Source organism: Nanorana parkeri, unplaced genomic scaffold, assembly GCF_000935625.1.
Source record: "Nanorana parkeri isolate BGI_ZX_2015 unplaced genomic scaffold, ASM93562v1 scaffold4, whole genome shotgun sequence".
NCBI classification, from domain to species: Eukaryota; Metazoa; Chordata; class Amphibia; order Anura; family Dicroglossidae; genus Nanorana; species Nanorana parkeri.
The window spans coordinates 4,659,618-4,682,985 of record NW_017306272.1 but is presented as its reverse complement, the minus strand read 5'-3'; the positions used below and the strand labels follow the sequence as shown (position 1 = coordinate 4,682,985).

Below are 23,368 nucleotides of genomic sequence, written 5' to 3'. Positions count from 1 at the left end.
GGAGGCCTTCCCTAAAGTCAGCCAGGTGGGACAGGGCACGAGTCAGGAATGTTATCTGGTCGTGGTTGGGCAGGTAGAGATTGGCTAGAGTAACGGTATGAGTCCCCACAGTGCCCTTAACAAACAGTATACGTCCTCCCTCCCCGGAGAATTGATCCATCAGTAGCCAGGGTAGCGAGCGGGAGAGGACTATACTTACTCCCCTAGAGCGTTTATCTGGAGAGGTGCTATGGTACACAGTAGTGTATCGCCTGTCACCTAAGCGGGGGATCTGGTCGGATTTAAAGTGGGTCTCCTGAAGTAGCGCCACGTCAATTCTTTGGCGGTGAAGATCTCGAAGGATCATGGAGCATTTTTCCGGGATATTCAGGCCTCTGGCATTGAGGGATAGGACCCTGAGACGCGACATCCTCCGGAAACAGCGACGTCGGAAGGGGAAGGGAGGAAGGGGGAGGAGGTAGAGAGGTCAGTAAGGGCATACCAGCCAATCGGGTCTCCACCGACCCCCGGGAAGAGTGAAGGTACCCTGGGGGTCGGGGTAGAGCCGAGGTCCTATGTGGGGTACAGTGGTGGGCTATCGGCCGCAAGGGCGGAGGGAGGGGAAATCCCTAAGCGAGTAAGGGTCTGGAGAGAGTGAGATGCAACTGTCTGGGCATCTAGGGACATCTGCGGGGAAGCGACCCAGCCGGGTCACCATCCCATACGCGATGGCATCCCTGAGGGTATCGAAAAAACTAGAGTGGCAACAACAACAACTCATCAAATAAAACAAAGTTAAAACATCAAGCAACAGCGGGGGGTAGCCCCCGGATTACCGTGGAGCCGTTCATGGAGGCCCAGGGCCGGCTTCTACCCGGCGAGAGGGTGGATCGTTACCTCCGGTTGCTCTATGGATGGGCTGTTTGTATGTGGACAGCCTCCATGAAGGACGCCCGGCGATGGAGGAGTCTCAGATTCCCAGCGGCATCCCGCTGCGGAAGTTCCGGAGGGGTGTCAGAATAAGGGGCCCAGAGGTGTGTGATGTCTTCTGGGGGACCTCGGTCTGGTCTAAAGAGAAGCGGGAGTCGAATCAAAGGTCCAGTGAGCAGGGCTCCAGCCCCTCGGGTTGCCCCCGAGATTTTACGATAGTGGCAGCGGGATCAATGCACCAGATAGGGTGCGAAGGTTTCGGCAACAGGGCAGGTAAGTTCAGTCCTGATACGGAGCATTGGGGTAATTCAGCGCCTCAGTGTCGGCCAGGGTTCTAAGGTTCGTTAGATGAGGGTGCAGGTCGCGATGCCCTAGGTCTACCTGCGGAGATGCTGCGCCGGCGATGTCTCTGGGGTAGAGGGCGGTTCTCAAAATCCAGATCGGGGCCCAGCCAGTCCGGGATCTCCACGGGGGGTACTTCTAGGAAAGAGAAGAGGTCTCTGACGAGACAATTTTCCACTCAGCTCCTTCAATTTTTCAATAGATGTTTTTCAAGCTGGGTGGTGTGGACAGCGCCTCCTGCAGCCTGAAGTTTGACTGATTGAGTAGGAGTCGACTAATAGCTACCTTTAGACTGGCCACGCATGTTACATATTAATTGTGTCTCTTTCAGATTGTTTCAAAAACTAAGCAGTTTGAGGGCCTCTCTGATTGGATATAAATTAAAAGGATTGTTTAACAGGATTGAGCGAACCAAACCCTGAACATTGCACTATGGATAACGGTCTGGTAGGAATTATAATGGGAAACTTAAGAAAACTGATGTGAACTTCCCCGTTAAATTCAAACCAAACCTCTAGCCAGGCAGACAGCCTAGGTGGCTAGGAAAGGAAGAGCAGTGACCATGCAGCCCCCCATCCTGTACTATACCAGGCCATGCAACCTTTCAACATTGGGGGTACCTTGTAAGGGAGGCAGCAAAATCTGCTCCATGTTGTAACACTGATGGATAGCGGCCTTTTCCCCACATCCGGTTCCCAAGAGGATGTGGGGGTTTGTGGGGGAGGACATATAGGAATCTGGAACCCCCTTTATAACAAGGGGGCCCACAGATATCCACCTCCAGGTGAATGAGTACAAGGGTACATTAGTACCCCTTACCCATCCCAACAACCCACCGAACAATGATGCTGCCCTACTGCTGCTTAATGACAGAACTACCATATTTAGACAATGATGTCGTCTGGGATACCCACCAGCTTTGTTCTGATTTTAGCAGCAGGAATTCCAGTGGGTAAACTGGCCAAATATGGCCTGAACCGAGAACAGGCAGGACTTAGGTCAAACCCAAAGCTCATTCCTATTTTTTCAGTAGGACTTTGTACTGCACAATCAATGGTAAATATAAAATAAATATAAAGTATAAATATATCAGCAGTTCTTAAATTGAAGTATTTAGCTAGTGTCTCATTAATGGTGTGTGTGGCCACCTGTCTAGCTGTACTTTTCAGATTTCTTCAGTATTGCGACATATTGAGGTTGACTTCCCTTGGATTCTGCTTTTGTCTACCTCCTGAATTGACCTTCAGCTTGTTTCCATATCATCCGGGCCTGCCTCCTGCACTGACCTTCTGCTTGTTTCCCTATTTTGCCTGCCTGCCTCCTGTACTGACCTTCTGCTAGTTTCCCTGCTATGGTTTGCCTGCTTGTGGTAACGCCCCGTCCCCCCCGTGGGCAGTCCCATGACACCTTTAACAACAGGAAGAGGGTTGAATAATGCTGGCCATCTATCAACACAGATGAAGACTGATTTTGGACCTCAGATGTGTGTGAATCTGCAGAGCCAAAGCTGCATTAAAAACACAGCCATTGCCCCTCCAGCTGTCAAAACGAATAGCAGAGAGGTGAGTCACTGCTACCTCTCTGCTATCTTCAGCTGTCAGATACGGGATCGCTATTTAGCGAACCCGTATCTGAATGTAAAGGCTTCATTCTTTCATTAATGAAAGAAAGAAGCTTTTAAAAAAGCTTAACTATTTCATTAATGAATGCCTCAATAGTGAGGCATTCATTAATGACTGGAACTGCTGAGAATCAGCAGTTACCAGCATTACAGAGGCTAATATAACTCGGCACGTACAGTGTACGTGGCCAGTCATATAGCCACTTTGTGACGGGACGTACACTGTATGTCTCCCGTCACGAAGGGGTTAAAAGAAAACGTCAGCCAAGAGTTAGACTTGAAGGCCAAATGCATATAATAAATAAAAATAAACTCTAATACAAATTCACTGGTGCTAAAACTTTCAGGTCTATTCACTTAGGCTGAGTTCACACCTAGGCGTATTGAATATGCGTGTTTGCCGCGCGGTTCGCGGCGCGTGGTTTTACCGCGATTAGCGGTAAAAAAAAATGCGCATTTCCGTGGGCTACTTGGCTCTATCCCAATGGAAACGCGAGACCAAAACGCCCCAAAGAAGTACATGTACTTCTTTGGGCGTAGGCCGTTTTGTATCACGTTCGGACGGGCGGAAATACGGCAACGTGTGAACCAGACCCATTGAATACAATGGGGTTTAGATGTTTGAGCGTTTTGTAGAGCGTTCGTCGAGCGTTGAACACGCTACAAAACGTTAAGGTGTGAACCTGGCCTAAAGGGTGAAGAGTTTGTAGAAGGCAGGTGAAGTGAACAATCTAGGACAACATAACTGAAATGGAAAGTGAGCTGAATAGGAGATTTGTTCCAAATAAGCTATATTGGCCTAGATTGTTCACTTCACCTGCCTTCTCCAAACTGTTCAGCTTTTAGTGAATAGACCTGTTTGTGTCACGAATTAGGTGTGTACTGTATCTTTCACCATTTGAAGCAGCTGCATTAATTTTAAGAAGACAAAATTGGTTCCCAAAAAATTTTTCTGCATTGTATCAAAATGTCCTACAACACTATAATCTTACTTTACATGTGAGGGAATTACTTTAATGCACAGATTAATTATAATTTGAATAAAGCAGATGTCTCCATAATTCTCCTTAATAATTAATAGATAAAAAATGTTGGGGTTGTTTGCTAAAGCCTTTATAATTTGTAGCCTGCAGCTGATAATGAAATGTATTGAAGTTATGTATCATCCAGGTTTAGAAAGTCACCCTGTGGCACAGTTCCATCTTGTAAAAAGGCACTGTTGTGTTTGCATGTCATTATTAAACTCTGTCATCATTTTCATCTTGTTATTGATGCATCTGGTTAACCATGAATGCAAACAAAACAATTGTATGGACAGGTTTTTCTACTTCTGCTTGCCTAGGTTGCACTAGGACAAAAAAATGCATGGATTTGTCATAATTTTGTATCATTTACAATGGCACTGCCAGTTTGTATTATTCTGGAATTGCTAAAATATTGAAAAAAAGGTTATGATAAAGACATTTTAGAGCCAAAAACGAGCAACAAAACAAATGTTGTATATCAGTCACTTTGGTGCAAAGTCATAAACTTCCTGAACAGGGAATTTGTTAAAAGGTGGTCATGTGACTATGCAGTAATAAATTCATGCAAAGTATACTCTTATTCTTTAAAAAGCAATATATAAATCATGCACTTGTTGTTCTGTTCATAAAGTGCATAAAAACCTGTATAAGAGAATGTATGTACTGTATATCCTATTAATGCTCAGGAACTATTTAAATATAAAGATTAAATATAAAGTAATTAAAAGAGGACTAAATCCAAACTTTTTTTGGCTATAGTTCTCTTTTGGGTCACAGGAGTACATTTACTAATGTACTCCTGTGACCCAAACTCATCATATAGTGGGCTACTGCTCAGTATTTGCTGACAGCACAGAGCCGTGCTGCAGCTGTGCCTGCCCCCTCTCTTGTTTGTCCCTCCAACAAGTACTGGAGGAAACAAGAGGGGAATCCCTGAAGGAGCAGTGAATGACATTCAAAGGTCACATGATAACCCAGCTATTCATCTATAGAGCCGACATGTGACACCTGCAGTATTGGGAAGAAAGCATTTTACTCTCCCAATATTTCTCCTTTAAGGAACATTTAAAGGGGATTTTTCCTGAGTTTTAGAAGACCCAGAAACCCCTTATCTACTGCTGGTTGTTAAATCGGGCAGCATGTAATGACGAGCTGCCCGGCTTCCTGATACAGGAAGTATCGGGCTAGGCATTGAAGCAGTTGGGCGAGTATGAGTACTAGCCCAAATACCCGGTATCGGCACCAATAGCGATACTAATATCGGTATCGGTGCATCCCTAATTAAGAGGGCTCCACTCCATGCCAGTTTTAAGTCACTTTGATTATAGTGATGAACTGCCGGGACATTCTTACTACTGTCACACTACCAATAAACTACGGAAACTACATCTCTGACAGAGCCTTAGTCATTTGCTTCCGCATTTTGCTTAACTTGAGCAAGAACATTGTTCCCAAGATATTGCAGGCATTACCCCAGTCAGTGTGTCCACTTAAAGGATGCTGTTCCTTAAAAACTGCCTAGGTTAAATCCAATGATACCCAAAAACCTCAGAGGAAGGTAATAAAAATAGGCAGAATGGCATACATCTCATGTCTGAGAATTGTATCCCCACTTTTTCACTAAAAGGTTAAAGTAAAATGTAAATAAAGATACCACACTTTTAGAAAAAAATCCAAATTGGACACAGCCCACCAGGTCTATGACCCTACTGTGGAGTCATGCAGTTATATAGGTGGCTGGATGAAGTAGTCAGTACATGGCAGGTGACACTGACATCAGCCAATACCGGTGGAAGCTGTTCAAGGCTACAGCACCAGAACACAGAGGACGTAAGAGAAACATGCCACTGGAGAGGCCATTGTAGGGGATTACTAGAATTAAACATTTAAAGACCTGCCAGGGTCTCTTTAAAAGAATTAAAACAAAATTTGAAATTATATTTACATGTTAAAGCTTACATGGGCTTTTAGTGATTGGGTTTAGATATACTTTAACACACCATATTACCTCATTTAGTGATTTGCCTTTTTGAAGGCAGACATTCACTGCCAAAGTGAGTTTTCAGTCTAACATTAGTAAATTAGAAACAGGGCATGTTTTTATTGGTTTCATTGGTCCACTCATTTAGCCCGTACAGCACCACCTCGGTTCTCCTGAACCGAAGGGGTCCTGGTGCCGAAGGATCGGCCGAAGCTAAGGCCAGATCCTTCGGCAGCTTTGTGAATAGACCTCTAAGTTTCAGGTTATGTGCACACAGCTAACCCTCATGCTGATGCACATGGTTCGAGAACGATACATGTGACCCTGAAATCTCAAGTCCAAGAGTCAAAGTTCTTTTTCACTATACACTTTGCCCACATAGAAAAGGGTCTATTGAATATTCTTTCAAGTGCCAAATGAAAGGACTTTTGTTATGTAAAAAGCCTAGCATTAACTCCAATCACTGAGTCTTTAGGCAATAGATAAACATAATACATATTATACCATTTCACAAATTATGTTTTCATGTAGCCAAATTTGTAGTGGTGGCAAGCTCACTCTAAATATGAAAGATTTTCCGCAGTAAGATTTAACATAGATTCCTTATTCATGGCAAATAAAAATCCAGCACTGGCAAATGTTCCCCCTTCACACCCCAGATCTGACTCCTCTTAGCTTAAATCTTATGCATTTATTTGAATGAACTGCAAGCAACCTCTTTTCTGGACCAACAATGTAAGACTGATTCCTCATCCATCTTTGTCTAAAAGCACCTAATATCTGTTACTTGTATTTTGCCAAGTAATGCTGTGATTGAAGTTTATGAGCATTATAATTAGGAACATTACACACTAATCGGACATTGAAATGAAATGTATGTTCAAAAGAATGCTTAGAGCCCCATTAGTTCACAGTCATTCCATTACAATCAGAAATATTGTCAGTGGTGCCTTGAGCTTATGCCAATGACAACAGCATAAATTCTGCATCTCATTTCTGTGATCATAAAATTAATGATCAGTTTAAAAATACCTCTTTGTAAAAAGTTATGGCATAAGAGAAATGTTGAGATCTCAGCTAGAGGCATTGAAGGATAATTAAAACTTCACAGCTTATTAAAATTTCTTCTGCCTTTACGAAGTACATCGCACGGGGCTATGACAATTCTACAGAATGTGTCGCTAAGTGCAAGAGACAGGTGGAATAACAACCATTGTCTCGTTCTTCCATTGCCACAGCGTATCATACTTTGTTATTCTGTTAAATTACATCATACAAACACGCAATTTCTAAGATAGTTGTTTTAATTTGCGGTTTGTTTATTTATTTGAATGTTGTTTATTTCTGGTATTTACATATTGGCTTATTACACAGAGTTTTAGAGTGTACATAGAACCATTTAGAATAGTCCCTGTGCCAAAGAACTTACAATTTAAAGTGATATTAAAGTCAAAAGGATTTCAAGCTATTTCAAATGCTGATTAACTCACTTACAATGGATGCTGCTCCTTGATGTTTACAAGTTCTAGCTTCCTGCAGAATCAGCTGGTCCTGATTGGGCAGGAAGTTCAGCAACAAAGCTGAGAGAGTTGGAGCCAACTGTTTGGACACATGATGACTGTACATGCTTGGTCATAAATGTAAAGAAATACTTTGCTGAGTAATGTATATTTGTTTGATCTAGATTTATTATGAAAAAAATAATAATTTAAACGTTTAACACTACTTTAAAGTCCCTACTATAACCATAAGACCAGGTTCACACTTGCGCAATCCGTGGCTGTGCGGCAATCGTGCACGAAACAACACAGATTGACGCGCGGTCACGGAATTGCACACCACTGCTGATCGCGCTGGTGGTGCCATTCTTTTCTCATGGCACCCCAGTCGTGCCAGGCGGATCGCATGGTTTCACGCTGCGATTCCACCCATGCAATCGTGCACGATAGCGGCTAAAAAGCTGTGCATCGCGTGTTGCCGAAAAAGATACATGTACCTGTTTTTATTGATTGCCATGCGGCTATAACCCCATTGAAATCAATGGGGCCATGTGTGTGCTGTGTACAACCGTGCACGATCGCAAGGTCCTGGGATGTGCGTCCCGGGATCGCCGATATGTGAACCTAGCCTAAAACCATACATACTCTGGGGGGAATATATCGGAGACGTTTGGAGAGAGAGTGGATTAGGAGCGGGGTCCTGCACTTACATTCTGAAACAGCCCGCTTCATGGGAAGGTTAGACTACAATAATCAGACAACCTGTCCAAGTGTCAACAAACTAGAAAACCTGCCTCCCTCCAGATGTACAGAACCCTTGGTTGTTGCTGGAATGCTGCCATCTATACATTGAGAATCTTGGTTCCGATATCGATGCTGAGAAGATCATAGGCGATTGTTCCACACCAACAAGGAGCTTTGTTTGATTGCTGATTTAGTCAAACATTTCTGGTAAGTGTTTGACTATGGGGGTTGGCGTTTGAGGATCACCAACCTCCTGCACGGAGGTAATTTTCGTCTTTGGACTTCATAGATTTCCAGTTTTTGGGACTTTTAGATCTATATTTTTAACTATATACAATAATATATTTATCCCTCTTTTAGGGGTCTTATCACTTTATTTCATTTGTTATTTATTCAGTTTGCATTCGGGGATATTGTTATGTGTGTTTTTGCATTTATCAACATATGGATGTTGTGCTATTGGATTTCATCACACTATTTATGTTACTTTATTGAGACCATTTATTAACGGTTTGCACTTATCTTTTGTCACTAATTTTGATATTTAGCGCTGTGTATTGTGCATTCAATCTTTTAATTTGTTCATAGCAGCTTTATATCACCTTGGGAAGTTGCCATATCCTTAGCGCAGATTTTTTAAATTCATTAATGGCCACTACTCCTTACTCTTGCTATTAGACCTTTTTTCTGCTTTTGACACTGTTGACCACCCGCTGCTCCTCAAAAAACTCCACTCGCTTGGTCTACAAGACTCTGTCCTCTCATGGTTCTCCTCCTACCTAGCTATGCGCTCCTTTAGTCTCACCTACAATTCTAACTCCTCCCCTCCTCCCCTCTTCCTCTTTCTGTAGGGGTCTCCCAAGGCTCCGTGCTTGGACCCCTTCTCTTCTCTATCTACACCTCCTTCCTTGGTCGGTTAATAACTCACATGGCTTCCAATACCATCTCTATGCCAATGACACTCAAATGTATCTTTCTACTCCACAACTCACCCCCTCAGTGTCCTTGCGTGTCACTAATCTACTAACTGACATATCCATCTGGATGTCACAACATTTCTTAAAACTCAATCTTTCAAAAACTGAGCTCTTGAAATGTCCACCTGCTTGTGCACCTTCCCCCAATTTTTCCGTTGAGATTGATAACACAACTATTATTATTATTATTATTATTATTATTATTATTATTATACAGGGTTTATATAGCGCCAACAGTTTGTGCAGCGCTTTACAATATAAGGAACAAATTACAATTACAATACAATTCAAGACAAGATGGTAGCTATCCATCCCTCACCCCATGCCAAAGTACTGGGAACTCACCTTTCTGCCCCACATCCAATCACTGTCCAAATTCTGCCACCTTCACCTTTGTAACATCTCCAAAATACGCCCCTTCCTCACCGATGACACCACAAAGCTACTCATCCACTCACTTGTTATCTCTTGTCTTGACTACTGCAACTCCCTCCTCATTGGCCTAACTCTACACATGCTATCCTCCCCTTCAGTCTATCATGAATGCTGCTGCTAGACACATCCACCTAACCAACCTCAGTGTCTACAACCAGACAGTAGAGTAGGAGAAGTCTAGAACCCCCATCAGCTTTTTATTGCTGTCTGTGTCATTATTAAAGATTTTACCTCACTTTCTGTCCATTTAAACCGTTATCACTGGGACAGTAGGTGAGAGGAAATCTATCTAATTGAACCTCGGGTGCCAGTAAAAACCCTCAGAGGTTCTATTTCTTCCCCAATCTATCTAAAGGAAAAAAGGTTTTGGCAAGATTTATACTATTGTAGTGTAAATAATATAACAAATACAGTACTCTTTTTCATTATTCCCATGTGTTTCCTTTTTTGTTGCCCTTTGGGAAAACAAAGTTAATGATAAAATGTTTACGCATTCCATGCCTGTGTGTCCCACCCTGCACTACTGTGCTGACCTCTAGAGCACTGAAGGATGAGTACTATGTATGTACCAGTTTGTTTGCCTTTCACAGCCTGTGTTCAATAGCCAGGTTTTGACATTCTAGTCCGTCTTTGATTTTTGCAGCTGCAGTTTCCTTAACAAGTACTGACACATTTGTCTAAAACTTTTGCTACACAGTAGGAACCATACACAGTGCAATGAGTCAAAGCAGAACTAAAATAACATGTTTTCTCCAAAAGAATAAGACTTGTGATTTGATTTCTTCTCCAGAAATGTGGTATGCCCCACATTTAAATAATAACTTTTATATGCATTGAAGACAAGCACATTCATGTGTACACATCCTTAGCTCTTGTGCAAGTCTTATCATTATAATAAAACAAATATTAAATATATTGAACTGTTATTGCTCAGGCTTCTTTATACATACAAAATGTGGGGAAAAAAATAAAAGTAATAATACTATCCCAAAAATATTGTGATTATTCTACAGCCAGAAAGTCCACGCAGTTGACCTTTGTAGCATTAATTCTGAAAGCTCTTATATGTGTTGCTGAGTGGGACTGCAGCCATCTGAGAACAGAGGTGTAGAATACTTGTAGGGTTATTCACAAAAGGTAGAAGAGTTTGCAGAAGGCAGTAGAGGTGAACAATCTAGGACTACAAAGCTGAACTGGAAAGTGAGCTGAATTGGAGGATTTTTCCAAATCAGCTATGTTGTCCTGGATTGTTCACTTCTCCTGCCTTCTCCAAACTCTTCACCTTTTTGTGAATAACCCTGTCGGACTCAATGTTCAGACATGTTCCCAAAGCTAACGAATACCAGCAATAGTAGGGTTGATGGTGGTCCTTTGTGTTACAGCATTGCCCATATAAAAAACAGAAATCTTGAACGGGGAGGCAGTGTTTTCACTATGCATAGACACTCAGGGTACAACCCCATAGAAGTCTTTGCAGATCAACTGTGCAGGTGTGACTGGGTGGCAGAAAATTTTGATCAGAGGCACTGAAGACACCTGTGAGCTACTGTCTTCTGATTCAGGTATTTATACATCTGAGAAGGGGGTTAGTTTAGGTCAAGGGTTGGATGACAAAGATAACTACATCTATTCATGAACTCTCAAGGAGACCCTGTCACCAATGTAGGTACAATCACAGAAAAAGCAAGTATTTTAAATGGAAGTAATTAGTGGCAATGCTTTTTATTTCCATAAATAATTTTTTTATTCACTTGCAATGTGCCTCCGAACTTGCTTGAAGTTCCTTAGTACAGCCCCCACCCCCCTCCTTGCACTTTATAGGCCTCTCCTTTTCCAGTCTAATTACTTTCTGAGCCGGTCCAGTTTCTCCTCCCCTCACCCCCTTTTTTATGGAGCTGCTGGAGGAGGAGAGATGGGAAAACTAAGGAATGTATCTTGAGTGTTTGAGTCTGCAGGGGCTGCTGACATCACATTCAAGATAGTGGCACCCATCAGAAGACTCAGGTCTTTTTGATCTCTACAGAAGGAAGTGTTTTACAGGTAAAAACATTCAAGCAAAAATATGTTAAATGTACATATAAATTTATGGGAAGATTTATTGGTAAATGAATGGTCTGGCAGCTTAAGATTAACCCTCACCCAAACCCTTGAATCTAATACTAACCGAATCTATACTGTACAATAAATTTACATCATTAAAAAAAAGAATACCTCTTCTGTATGTGTGCATGAATCAGACAATTGGCCTTCTGTTACTCATCTATGTTTCAAATTCAGATACTTACTCTGCTTGCATTCAATACACATAAACAAATTAATGCTTTTTCATTAAATTGATGAAAGGGTGAAGAAACTGTACTACATCATCACTATATCACATAAACTATTTATGTCAATTTACGAGTTGTCTAAGGAAATGTTTTTCAGGATTTGTCTTCTTGATCTCTCCAGCTGTTTGCCTGCCAATGGTTAGCACTATACAAATAGACACAGAACCCACGCCATACATATGTACGACATGCATGCTTCTTTGCAGGAGAATAAATCTGTATCACTTTGTTTTACAGAATGGCAATCTTAAAAGATATCCTGGTGTTTATGTGAGATGAGTGAACTGTCAGTACCCTCTCATGTTATCAGGTGATGCTGGAATTCCTTACATTAAACTTTCTGGAATCTATGGGTGGGAGACACTAAATAATGCTTCATGTTGCTAGATTCTTTGATCACAGTCTATGATGTTATGCAAGACATACGATTCAAGAAAACACATTGTGCTTATAATCAAATAAATCTTGATATTCTGATTTCTGTAAATCTAAAAGAATTGATGTTCTGACCTGTATAATTTGTGTTGTTGAATTTACTTAATTCATATATGCATACCTCTAACTGTCCTTGTTCCTGCAGGGCAGTCCCAATTTTTGGATGCCAAAATGGATGGGACATTACAAGATGAGCAAATATGGCGAGACATGGTTATGGTTTTGGTGGATGAAATTAGGGTATCAAAAAAGGAAAGGAAAAGTTGGGGCTTTTTAGGCAATTCAATGACAACTCCAGAAAAATAGTGGATCATATCAAATTAAGTTTTAATGTTGATATTAATTTAAAAAAAGGAGAATTCATATATGGTATAAAAGCAGTCAGCTGGTCAGATTGCTCCCTATGTGCTCACTCCATTCAACCTACCATTCTAAATGTATATAGTAAACATTTGGTCAAAACAGTGTGTAGTAGATAATAAAGACATAAACCAATGACGGTTTTCAACATTGAACCATCATGCAGTGTGTAATGGTGAATGGTAGGGTTGATGGTGATAGAGCAAATTGTTCAACGTTTCGTGCACGCAGGCGCTTCTTCAGGAGAAGGGAAAATCACAATCACAGGCTGACACGTATGTATTCCAGCAAGTCCACCCAGGCATCACATCCCCATAGCCCTTCCTAATGATGACAGGGACGGAGCAGGGGCCGATTCCCAATAGTGAGCAGGAAGTAGGAGGCAGGCAGAGCAATGGCATAAAAAAGTTTGCAGACCGTCAGATCGCTGAACCACCAAAATGGGATAAAGAGAGCGGGCAAGCATGCCCGTCCCCTCCGTCGCTGCAAACAGCCTCCTCCAAGTACTTCCAGGCCACCAACACTCAGCGCAGCACCTACACTGCAAGTTTTGCATTGATAATGTTTGTCCTGGCATAACGTACTTAGCTTTTTGTTTTGTTAGAACTTTATTGAAATGTCATGACTGACATTTTATTAAGTTTTATCAGCACAGTGTATGCTATCTGATTGTACAAGATTGTTGTTGGTTATGTGTTTAGATGAAGCACTGAGATCTTGAGGAATGCTGAATTATGTTTTACTTGCTTAGTAAGATATTACAGGTATATATATGGCATTGTGCAGGAAACATGTATTGTATATAGAAAAACTTCTTCTGTATCATAGATAAGCATGCATATAGGGACTAACATTGCACTATACTGTCATCTACAGCTCAAAATACATATCAGTGCATTAGAATATGCTTTTGCATTTCCAACATCCTTTCTCAACAGCATATTGCTATATGACGTTTAGCTTCTCTCAAAGGAAACCGTGATGATCCTTTGGCAATGGCTTGGTGAGTGTATCCGCAGTCATTTCTTCTGATGAGCAATATTGAATGTTGATAATGGCTTGCTCTTGAGTGTCCAGGTTTTATTTTCTTGGAGTGATTTTATTTCTTCTTCTGCTGCCTTTTTCCATTGATTGGCTTCACGTTTTGGTAACTTTTCTATGTGTTCCCGCGATGTTGGTTCAAGTATGCTATGTGTCTTAGCAGTATATGACAGCTTACAGGGTTGTATTCCCTTTGTTGCTCTAGTGGATCTTCTCATTTCAGCTTGTTCAGCAGAATTTAACATTGAACTTGATGTATCCATTGTGAGTTCCACCTCTTGTTTTGACTCTTGTGCGGCTTCACTTTGCTCGGCTTACTTTGCTGGTGCACTGGATAAATTCACTTTACAACTTTAAACGCTGCAACGTATTGTCAGTTTGTCAGTCTTCGGGTGGAGGATTCTGTATCTCTTACTTTGTTCACAACAGCCCATTTGGATCGCTTCTCATTTGGAGTATAGGCATAAGATTTACATCCAAACACTCTAATGTGCCCTAGGCTAGGCTTTGATCCATGCAACATTTCAGATGGGGTGCTTTTTTTTTCTATATTCTTTATTTAAAGATTTCACAATATAAAAACAAAACAATCAAGAAATAAGACCAGTAATAGAGGAAAAACAAACATGTCAATAAGTATAAACATTGCTCGATTCAAATCAAAATAGAAACAGAAAGAAAGAGGTAAAGTGGAGTAGTCTCCCTCTTCCTGTATCATCAAATGTAACACTCCATCTACATCCAGAGTGCAAGTGGACAAAAGTATCAAAATATTTATCCAAGGGGGGTGAAATAACCACAGTAGATGGAGTGCTTTTAACGGCTGTTCATGGTAGTCTGTTCTGTAGGTATGTTGCAGTCATGACTGCTTCTCCCCAGTACTTCTTAGGTATGTTGTTGTCTGACAGCATGCATCTGGCCATTTCTATTAGAGTGTTATTTTTTTGTTTTGCTACACCATTTTGTTCGGGAGCATATGGTGTGGTGGTCTGGTGTACTATACCTTGTTTCATCAGATAGGATTCCACTTACTTATTGATGTATTCCCCTCTGTTGTTGGTGTGTATAATTCCTGGTTTCCATTAGAATTTATTGCTGGACATGGCTACAAGCTCTAGAAGTTTTTCTGATGTTTCATTCTTGTGCTTCATCAGATAAGTTGTTGTGTACCTGGAATAATCATCAATAAAAGTCAGTAGATGTCTGTTCCTGTCTGATGTGGGAGTTTTCATTGGTTTGCACACGTCGCTGCGTATGAGTTCCATGGGGTGGGTGGTCTTTTTTTGAGTGGCCTGTGGAAGTGTGGTACATGTGGCTTTTTCTTCCATAGGGCATTTGCTTGGCATTTGCATTTGGCAGGGCAGTACAGTTATATCTTCTGATAAGCCTCTCTTTATAATGTCTTTTAGGGCTTCTGGGTTTCGTACCCTAATCGTCTATGCCATAGCCATTTGTTGTGTGGACTATGAGTTGCTGTTTTGACTTGTTCATCTGCGGTATAGCTGTTCATCTAGTTTTCCTTTTGCAAGGATTTGCTTATTGATTCGAATTGTACATTCATCACTTCAGAATTGAGCTGTGAGACCATTATTAGCAAGGATTTCACTGATAGAAGTGAAAACCCTTGGTCTTTTAGGTCTGCGACATACAGTACATTTTTCACGAGGATACTCTGCATGTCCCCTGACAGGGCAATGCAGTTCAAGAATCCTTGACCATTACATTCTGCAGTAATACTTGTCCCATTTGCTAGAAAGACTTTGTCCTTTGCACTAAAAACTATGAAAAAGGTCTCTTTGCTAGTCATGTGACTTGTTGCGCCTGAGTCAATACACCATCCGGGTGGTATACTGTTCTGTTCTGAGTCACTTTAAATGTAGCACTCTATGATGTGCCTGCAGTTTCCTTTGTGGCTGCCTTAGCTCTTGCTCTTGTAGGTGCCTCTCGCTTTCGCTGCTTGGCTTTCAAGATCGAACAGTCCTTTTTCAGGTGACCAGTCTTTTTACAGCGAAAACACGCTCTGCTTTCTTTGTTTTGCTTTGTGGTCTCATGCACCTTAAGGGCTTTCTCGTTTTCTTCATTGTGCATATTTTCATTCCTTCTGTCATATTCATCTATTGTGTTGACTCTGGAAGGTGGCATAGCAGTAATGTCACCACATGGTTATCTTTAATTTCCTTCCCCAATGCGTGTAGTTGTTCTACGATTTCCAGCATGGCAATCACATGTTCATGCATTTCCTGGCCTTTTTTCTAGCCTCATCTTATATAGCATGCGTAGCAGATGTAATTTACTGTTTAGGTTTGAATGCTCATGCAATCTTTGTAACGCAGTCCACATACGTTTAGCTGTATTCTCTTTTCTTATGTGGATGAGCTAGTCGTCTTCCAATAGCAGACTTATATTTGCTTTTGCTTGCCTGTTCTTCTTGTCTCCTGAGTACTTGCTACAAGTCGTCTTTGCTTTGCGGCATTTAATGCTTAAACTTCCATAGCTGGTAATTGGTATTGTTGAGCTTTGCAATTGCAAACTTCATATCTGAACATCATGCCATCTTTTAGTAGCTTGGGTGTGGCTCTTGTTGATTTGCAGTGTTCTGTTTGGTGCCTGGGCTCATAATCTGTTGGTTATGTGTTAAGATGAAGCACTGAAGGTTTCTATACACTGCACTGATGATGGTCAAATAGCCTAAAACAACTCTATGTGGTGAAATAAATGTCTCTATAATATTAGGCTATATTTCCATGATATACAAGTGGTTGTGGATGTTCATCTGGCCAATGAGGTGAAAAGCCATGATTTGCCTGGTTCCACCCACAGTCCTGAAATGTGGAATAATCCCTTTTGTCTTTGAGATATATGATGGAATGAGACATGTGAATACCATTTGTTTTAAGAAGACTTTACTATGCTACGTACTTATTAGCGTGAGCTTTTTGATTGCTTTAGCCCCTTCTCACCATACCTTGAATTGTTACACTCCCTGATCTTGAAAGACATTCCATTGTGAGCCTTCTCGGGAAAAGAAGTGATTGACCAGGTTGTATTTTCCTGGCCAATAGAGACAGCTGGAAAAAACTGAAAAAAATTGTAATCCTTCTCCATTCTGTCAAAAATAAAAAGAGCTCCACTTTAGAGCTACAAGTAGCTACTTAACTGCTTCATACTATGGTGGGAAAGCACAGTATAGCACGGATGGAGGAACTCAGTTTTACAATATGCCTTGGAACCAAACAGCCTTGACCATTCACTCAATCAATAATAAATATATTCCAGACACATGGGTAAATGATAATCCCTGTAAATGAATTTGCCAGACCAGAGTCTACAGAAAGATTCTGTGTGAGTCATTACCAAAGGAGGAAATTCATTACACAAGAATTTCAGTTACACAATACACTAGTTGTAGTAGGAAATCCTCTCCTTCAATGTTTACTACATACCTATTCATTGTCTATAATGCTTTTCAGTTATGTAAAACATACCAGCACTTAGCAGTCTACAAGAAAACTATTTTATTTATACTCATTATACAAACTTTTTGGCAAAAACAGATTAGCTTAAGTTGGGATGGGCTGCCCTGTATGTAACCCTACCTGACTCTGCATATTGTAAAAGCCACGTTAATCAGGGACAATCATTTATAGTTAAGATTCAGTTGACAAACACCTCTAGTCTTAACAACCAAAGCCCTAACTAAAAGCAACCTGTCGAGTAAACATAAAGGTGTTCAAATCATTTCAAAGTGCACATACTACTGTATTTGTTGACTGCAAATACCTTTGTTTTTCCCAAATCTTTTTCTATGTGCTTCTCTGTCCTGGATGTATACTCTACATCAGGGTAGCTAACCTATGGCCTTCCATCTGTGTTGAAACTGCTGTTAGATGGCAAGCTTAGTTCCAGAGGAGGCAGGACTTAAAGTGTGTTTCCACTTTTGCAGCTAAATTGGAATAACATCTGCTTTTTCTTAGTTACATGTTCCCATTCACACAGCAAAATTTAAATTGTTGCTTACCTTTTACTTGCTCTTTTTTTTAAACTCCCAAACTGACATTTATACTTACCTGGTCCTTGGAGCTGGCTTGCTCTTAGACCAGTCCTTCCAGCCTTGCTCCCCCTCCACTGGAGCAGCCTAATATCTCTGAGTCATCACATTCTATACACAGTGTATGGGATGTGAGGATGCCAAGAGACATACCACCGCTGCATTGGAGGAGGAGACAGACATGAGGGAGTGCTGCCACAGCTGGCTGGTTTGGCGTATTGGGTGAGAATAACTTTGTTATTTTCCACCTTCGACCAAAATGGGCAGATAACCCTTGCAGTGCAGGGGTAGTCCCACTGCAAGGGTTAATACAAATTGTGCCCGGAGTACTTCTTTAACCTCTTCAGTAATCAGCTAAAATGTATCTTTGTGTTAGTTTTTTTGCATCTGTGCTGCATTAGGAAGACTTGGCTTTGCTTGTGGTCCCAGAGACACAACAGAATGTGAAAAGAATCCCACCGGAAACGTTTCTGCCAGAATAGGTGACAATGGCTTGGCTTTAGGTAAACTTTTACCCAGGGTTCTCAAACTCAATTCACTCGGGGGGGCTACTTGACAAATTTTCTTTTCCCATGGGGGCCACTTGCAAAATTGCATTCACTTTAAAATTTGCGTTTTTTCTGCAGCAGGAATCCCTAATCTGGTGTTTACAAGCGGCAGCTGTCCCCACTCAAGTTAATGGTTAAGTGGCAACTGCTGCATGAAAACGCCTGCACACGCTGCTAAACTTTGTCGATCCGTGAGATTTACGGACCTGGTGCCGCAGTGCGCTTGTGCGCATGGCCGAGCCCCTTCACACACCCCGAAGTCCGAGAAAGTCACTGGTCCAATGGAATGACAGAACATCGTAGCTGGCAGGAGCAGCTATCTGGTCTGCATCTGACAGAGATGAAGATCACGGAGCTGCTCCCACAACTCAGGTATGGCATTGACAGCCGGCTGCGGGCTGAATGGTACCGGTTTGCGGGCCGGTACTTTGATACTCCCGCTTTAACCAAACCTCTAAGTACCTATTGGGAACTGAGCTCTACGACAGCCATTCCTTGGATTCTGCACACAGATCCAGAAACATGGGCTTATTAGGGTTGTCATCAGAGGAATACTCGGAAGCCATCTGGGGTCCAAAAGGGTCCCCTGCCCACACATACAGATAACTAACCTTAAACACTTAATTGTTCATTGTAGCAGGAACAGCATTCAGGTGTAAAACTGATACCCAGCGAAGGAAGAGAGTGACATCAAAGGTCATCCTGGCAATCTTATGCAGAAAGGTATTCTGCAGTCCACCAATGGACACTAGCGATATATTATGACCTGACATGTACTTGTGAATATTACTTGGATGCATATTGGTTCTTGACTGTGTCATATCTGGTAAAGTATATCTAAAACCAAATCTGTTGGTGTTTTTTTGTTTTTTTGATAGAGAAAGGGATCAACTCAGTAAACCATGAACACGGATGAACAAAAAGCCAACTGATTCTCGGCACAGGGAATATATTCAGACACCCAGATTCATGGGAAATAATTGTACTTGAATACTTTGGCTCAGATTAGGAGTTTACCAGCCACTGGTCGATGGGTTGTTAAATTTTCACCATAAGCTCATCCTAAGTACATTTTAGTTCACACATTAGAAATTGGTGTGGCCACACGCATTTCAAAGTTATCATTTGATAACATTTAATAGTTTCATGAAATCTGCAATAATTAAAAATGATCTTGATATTTTAGATCTAATTGAAAGATAGCTTTTGAACACTTATTTTTGGACTGGCAAAACATATGGTGTAACTGAACACTTCTTTTCCTCCAATCCAAATACAGAAAAGAAAATATAGGATGAAAATTATGGAAAAGGATTGCAATTTTTGTTGTAATTTTATTAAAATAAAAACAGAAATGTGGTACTACTATCTCCCAGATAAGAGGGACTATGTTACAAAATTTAAAAAAAGGCAAAATAATTAATGTCAAGCATTGGGCTGGAGACTCGAGGGTGACAACGTGGAAGTTTGCCATTGGTGATTTTTCCTGGTAATGTAGGCCTGGGATAGGCAACCTCGGCACTCTACTTGTTCTGGAACTACAAGCTCTGTGTGGCATTACAGCCACAAGCAGAGTCAGAGGTATAATAGGATTTATAGTTTCACCACAGCTGGAGTGCAGAGGTTGCCTACCACTGATGTAGGTCAGCTGATTATCATACCTATCTACCTATCTACCTGATTATCATACCTATCTAAATTCTTCAGTGTATTCTGAGTCAGATCAGGATTCATGCCTTTAATGGCTGTATGCATGATCTGTGTCAATAAAGCAGAAAGTGTTGAATCCAGAAATAGCCAATCAAGTAGCATTTTCAGAAAGAGGTCAGCAAGGTAAATGTCCGTATTTCTCTCAGCTAAGTTTGCCTTTATTAGGAACCTGTCAGGGTAGAAGCATGGCAACCGCCACTGCTGTCTTATTTTTGACTGTGCAAACTTCAAGACTGTCATCCTTAACATTAGCCTCTGACCTGAAATAAGCATGTGCATATCAAGTGTCAGGATCTCATATGCTTATCCTCAGTCACAAATTGCTACATTTTAAGTACTTTATCAATTTACATATTTACTGTATTTGTGACCTTTTTGCCTATCATTAGCTATTGGCCCATAAGTCAGGCAGGACATTTGTATCAATAAATACTCTCATACTTCCCCATGGTAGAAGCATATAGACGGATACACATCTATTTCAAAAAAAGTCTGGTGCCTGTTAAGGGTTAACGATCACAGGCAGGAAGTACATTCTTTAACATAAATGGTCAGCATTAAAGTGCAGTTTCACTCTCTGACAGTAGGGTGTGCTATGATCCTCATTTCTGTATGTTCCGCTCTAAAGCCTGGAAAATCCACTTGTCTACAGCAATGGCAGTGAACAATGACACAGGGCTATAAAGTCACAACACATTACCTTTATCGTTAAAATCTTGTGGGTGGCTAGAAAATAAAAAAAGAAACACATACATTAAATTCATGTTTTGTAATTCAGAAAACGGTTATACTGAACAATTACGTTAATACATATAGTGGTTATTGTAACAGTCTAACAAAGTTCAGAGGCTTTCCTAGAAACTATCACATGTTCTCTTCTACAGAAGAATCTGCAACATTTAGGATTAAAAAGAGTTCCCACGACATTCAGTGTCCGAAACATCTTTCCACTGCTAACAATAAGGGCCCATGGATGCCACTTGCTGTGCGGTAAAGCGCAGTGAACCCCAATGCACCCACACTGCACACGTGTGCTGTAATGCATGGCTAAAGAGCACTGTGCTGTGGTTTGACTATACCCTTATGGTCATTAAACAAAATTACTGATCATATGAACTACAAATAATTTACATCTAAGACAAATAACCTTCGGTATCATATATGTGGAAAAAATAACCTGCACACCCATAAGTCAGGCAAGACCTTATGTACCAATAAATGCTCTCTTGATAGCTATGATTAGTTTTCAGCCCATAAGTCAACACATTTGTACCAATAAATACTCTTTCTCTTCCCCTTGCACCATTGCCATTCACCTGCAGAAGATCTAAGTCTAAATCCCGTATAAGCTGCGTGTCAATCAGCATCAGAGCTTACACAGAGTTAAAGAAGAACTCCGGGCAAAACATTTATTAGCCCTTGCAGTAGGGCTACCCCCGCATTGCAAAGGTTAGCTTCTTGTTTTCCTCTAGGGTCTAAAATAAAAAAAGTTATACACACCAGAATCTTGTAGCAAGTGGGTGTCACATAGCTCCCTCCAGATTGTCTACTGCTACGCTGCAGCGATGGTATGTCCCTCACATCCTCATGTCCTATACACAGTGTATTGGAATTGATGACTCAAAGATCCTTAGGCCACTGCAGCGGAGTGGGAGCGAGGCTGAAATGACCGGTCTATGAGCAAGCCGGATCTGAGGATCAGGGGAGTATAACTTTTTAATTTTCACACCTAGACGAAAATGAGCACTCACCCTTTGTAGTACAGGGGTACCCCACTGCAAGGGTTAATAAAAGTTTTTCCAGGAGTTCTTCTTTTATCTCCACTCCCTTACATGACAGTGTGGCAGTATTTGGCCCTGGCGATTGACCATCCAGACCTACTTCATGGGCAAAGTGACATTCTCTTTAAATTGAAAATGTTTAAAACCTATATAAGCTTTTTTCCCCACCTGTGTGCCATTCCTTCCTTCACACCTCAGCATTCTGATGGGTTAACATGCACTGTGGCGTGCATTAATGTGCATTACGTTATGGCAGCTCATTAATTTCTAATGGGATGGCTAGGCACCACAACACACAGAACACTGGACCTGCAGCACATTTTTTACAGAAGGCAACACTGAGTTCTGTCAGCCCCTATTGTATTTGTGGCACTGCAACACAATGGTGGCATGCGTTGACATAGTGACATGCATTACTGAGTGTCTTGTTAGTCTCCAGTAAAATGCAACATTTTACTGTGCATTAACCCAACACATAGGTGTGAAGGGGGCCTACATTGTGCAATAAGTTTAAATAAACAAGCTTTGGCTTTTAGCTTCAAATTTATGGCTTCTGCCATTGTATATTGTCTAAACTAATCACCAGGTATATCCTCTCTGATTTTTATGGATCATTGGAGAGTTGGATAATTATTGGGAGGAAACCCCACTGGGCTTGAAGTACCAATGACTAAGTTCTATCCTATTAATTTATACCTACCATACAAAATGAGAGCTGGAATCTGACACTTAGATCTGATTGGTGGTTGTAGAGACATAATGACAGTTCTTACCACTAACACCATGTCACATGAATAGCACTGTGGCTGACTTATAAAAATTGAAGCAAAGTAAATTTACTACCCATAGCAACTAAATTTTGACTGTTATGTGTACTCATTAGTAGGCCCCATTAAGCAGCTAGGTGGTATATACACAATTTACACTTTTCCTTTCCAGCTCCTGCATTTTTGTTATGTATCATCAACATATCAGACAACCCTGTGCAAACAAGATGCCGCTTACAAATCCATTCCTGATTGTCCAAAGTTTTATATATATAATAGATGTCCATAGTGGATACGCTTTTCGGTTTTATCTTGTTTACCCTTCCTAGGATTGATACTACACTGACATCCTGTTTTCAGGGTGATATTGGAGTATCCATTTGTCAGGAGCCAAGTGACATGTTTGTTCATGTGACAGTTCCTATGTGTAAAATGTTACATAAATGATATTTGGCCATTTTGCTGGAACTGTAAAATTAGCATTAGGTCAATCAATATGTGTGTACGCCTGATCTGTATGTGTCATGAATAATGTCAGAAACTGGATAATGTCGACATGTAGATAATGGATGATTGGAATTAATTATCGCTGTTATAGAGCCACATTCATGACTGCGAGAAGGAGCCACTACAAATGTCTGGGACCGATGTGTATGATAGATTTTAACTTCAGTGGTTTTGGCTTTCTACAAAACCATAAAATAAAAGCAGCATAATAAAATATGTCAATAAAAACATATACCCCTAGAGTACTTCTATGACATTTGAAAGCAAATACACAAGGGTATTGTCTATACATGATATCCATAAATATA

At 41.0% G+C, this 23,368-nt stretch overlaps 1 protein-coding gene across 1 annotated transcript in view; it reads right to left on the bottom strand.

Annotated features, from left to right (window-relative positions):
• The window catches only part of SKAP2 (src kinase associated phosphoprotein 2), a 181,977-nt gene that overhangs the window by 133,587 nt on the left and 25,022 nt on the right, over window positions 1-23,368 (bottom strand). Inside the window, exon 3 of the mRNA XM_018575404.1 lies at window positions 20,706-20,731. Coding sequence (XP_018430906.1) covers window positions 20,706-20,731 — 26 coding nt within the window. The remainder of the gene's footprint in view (window positions 1-20,705; window positions 20,732-23,368) is intronic.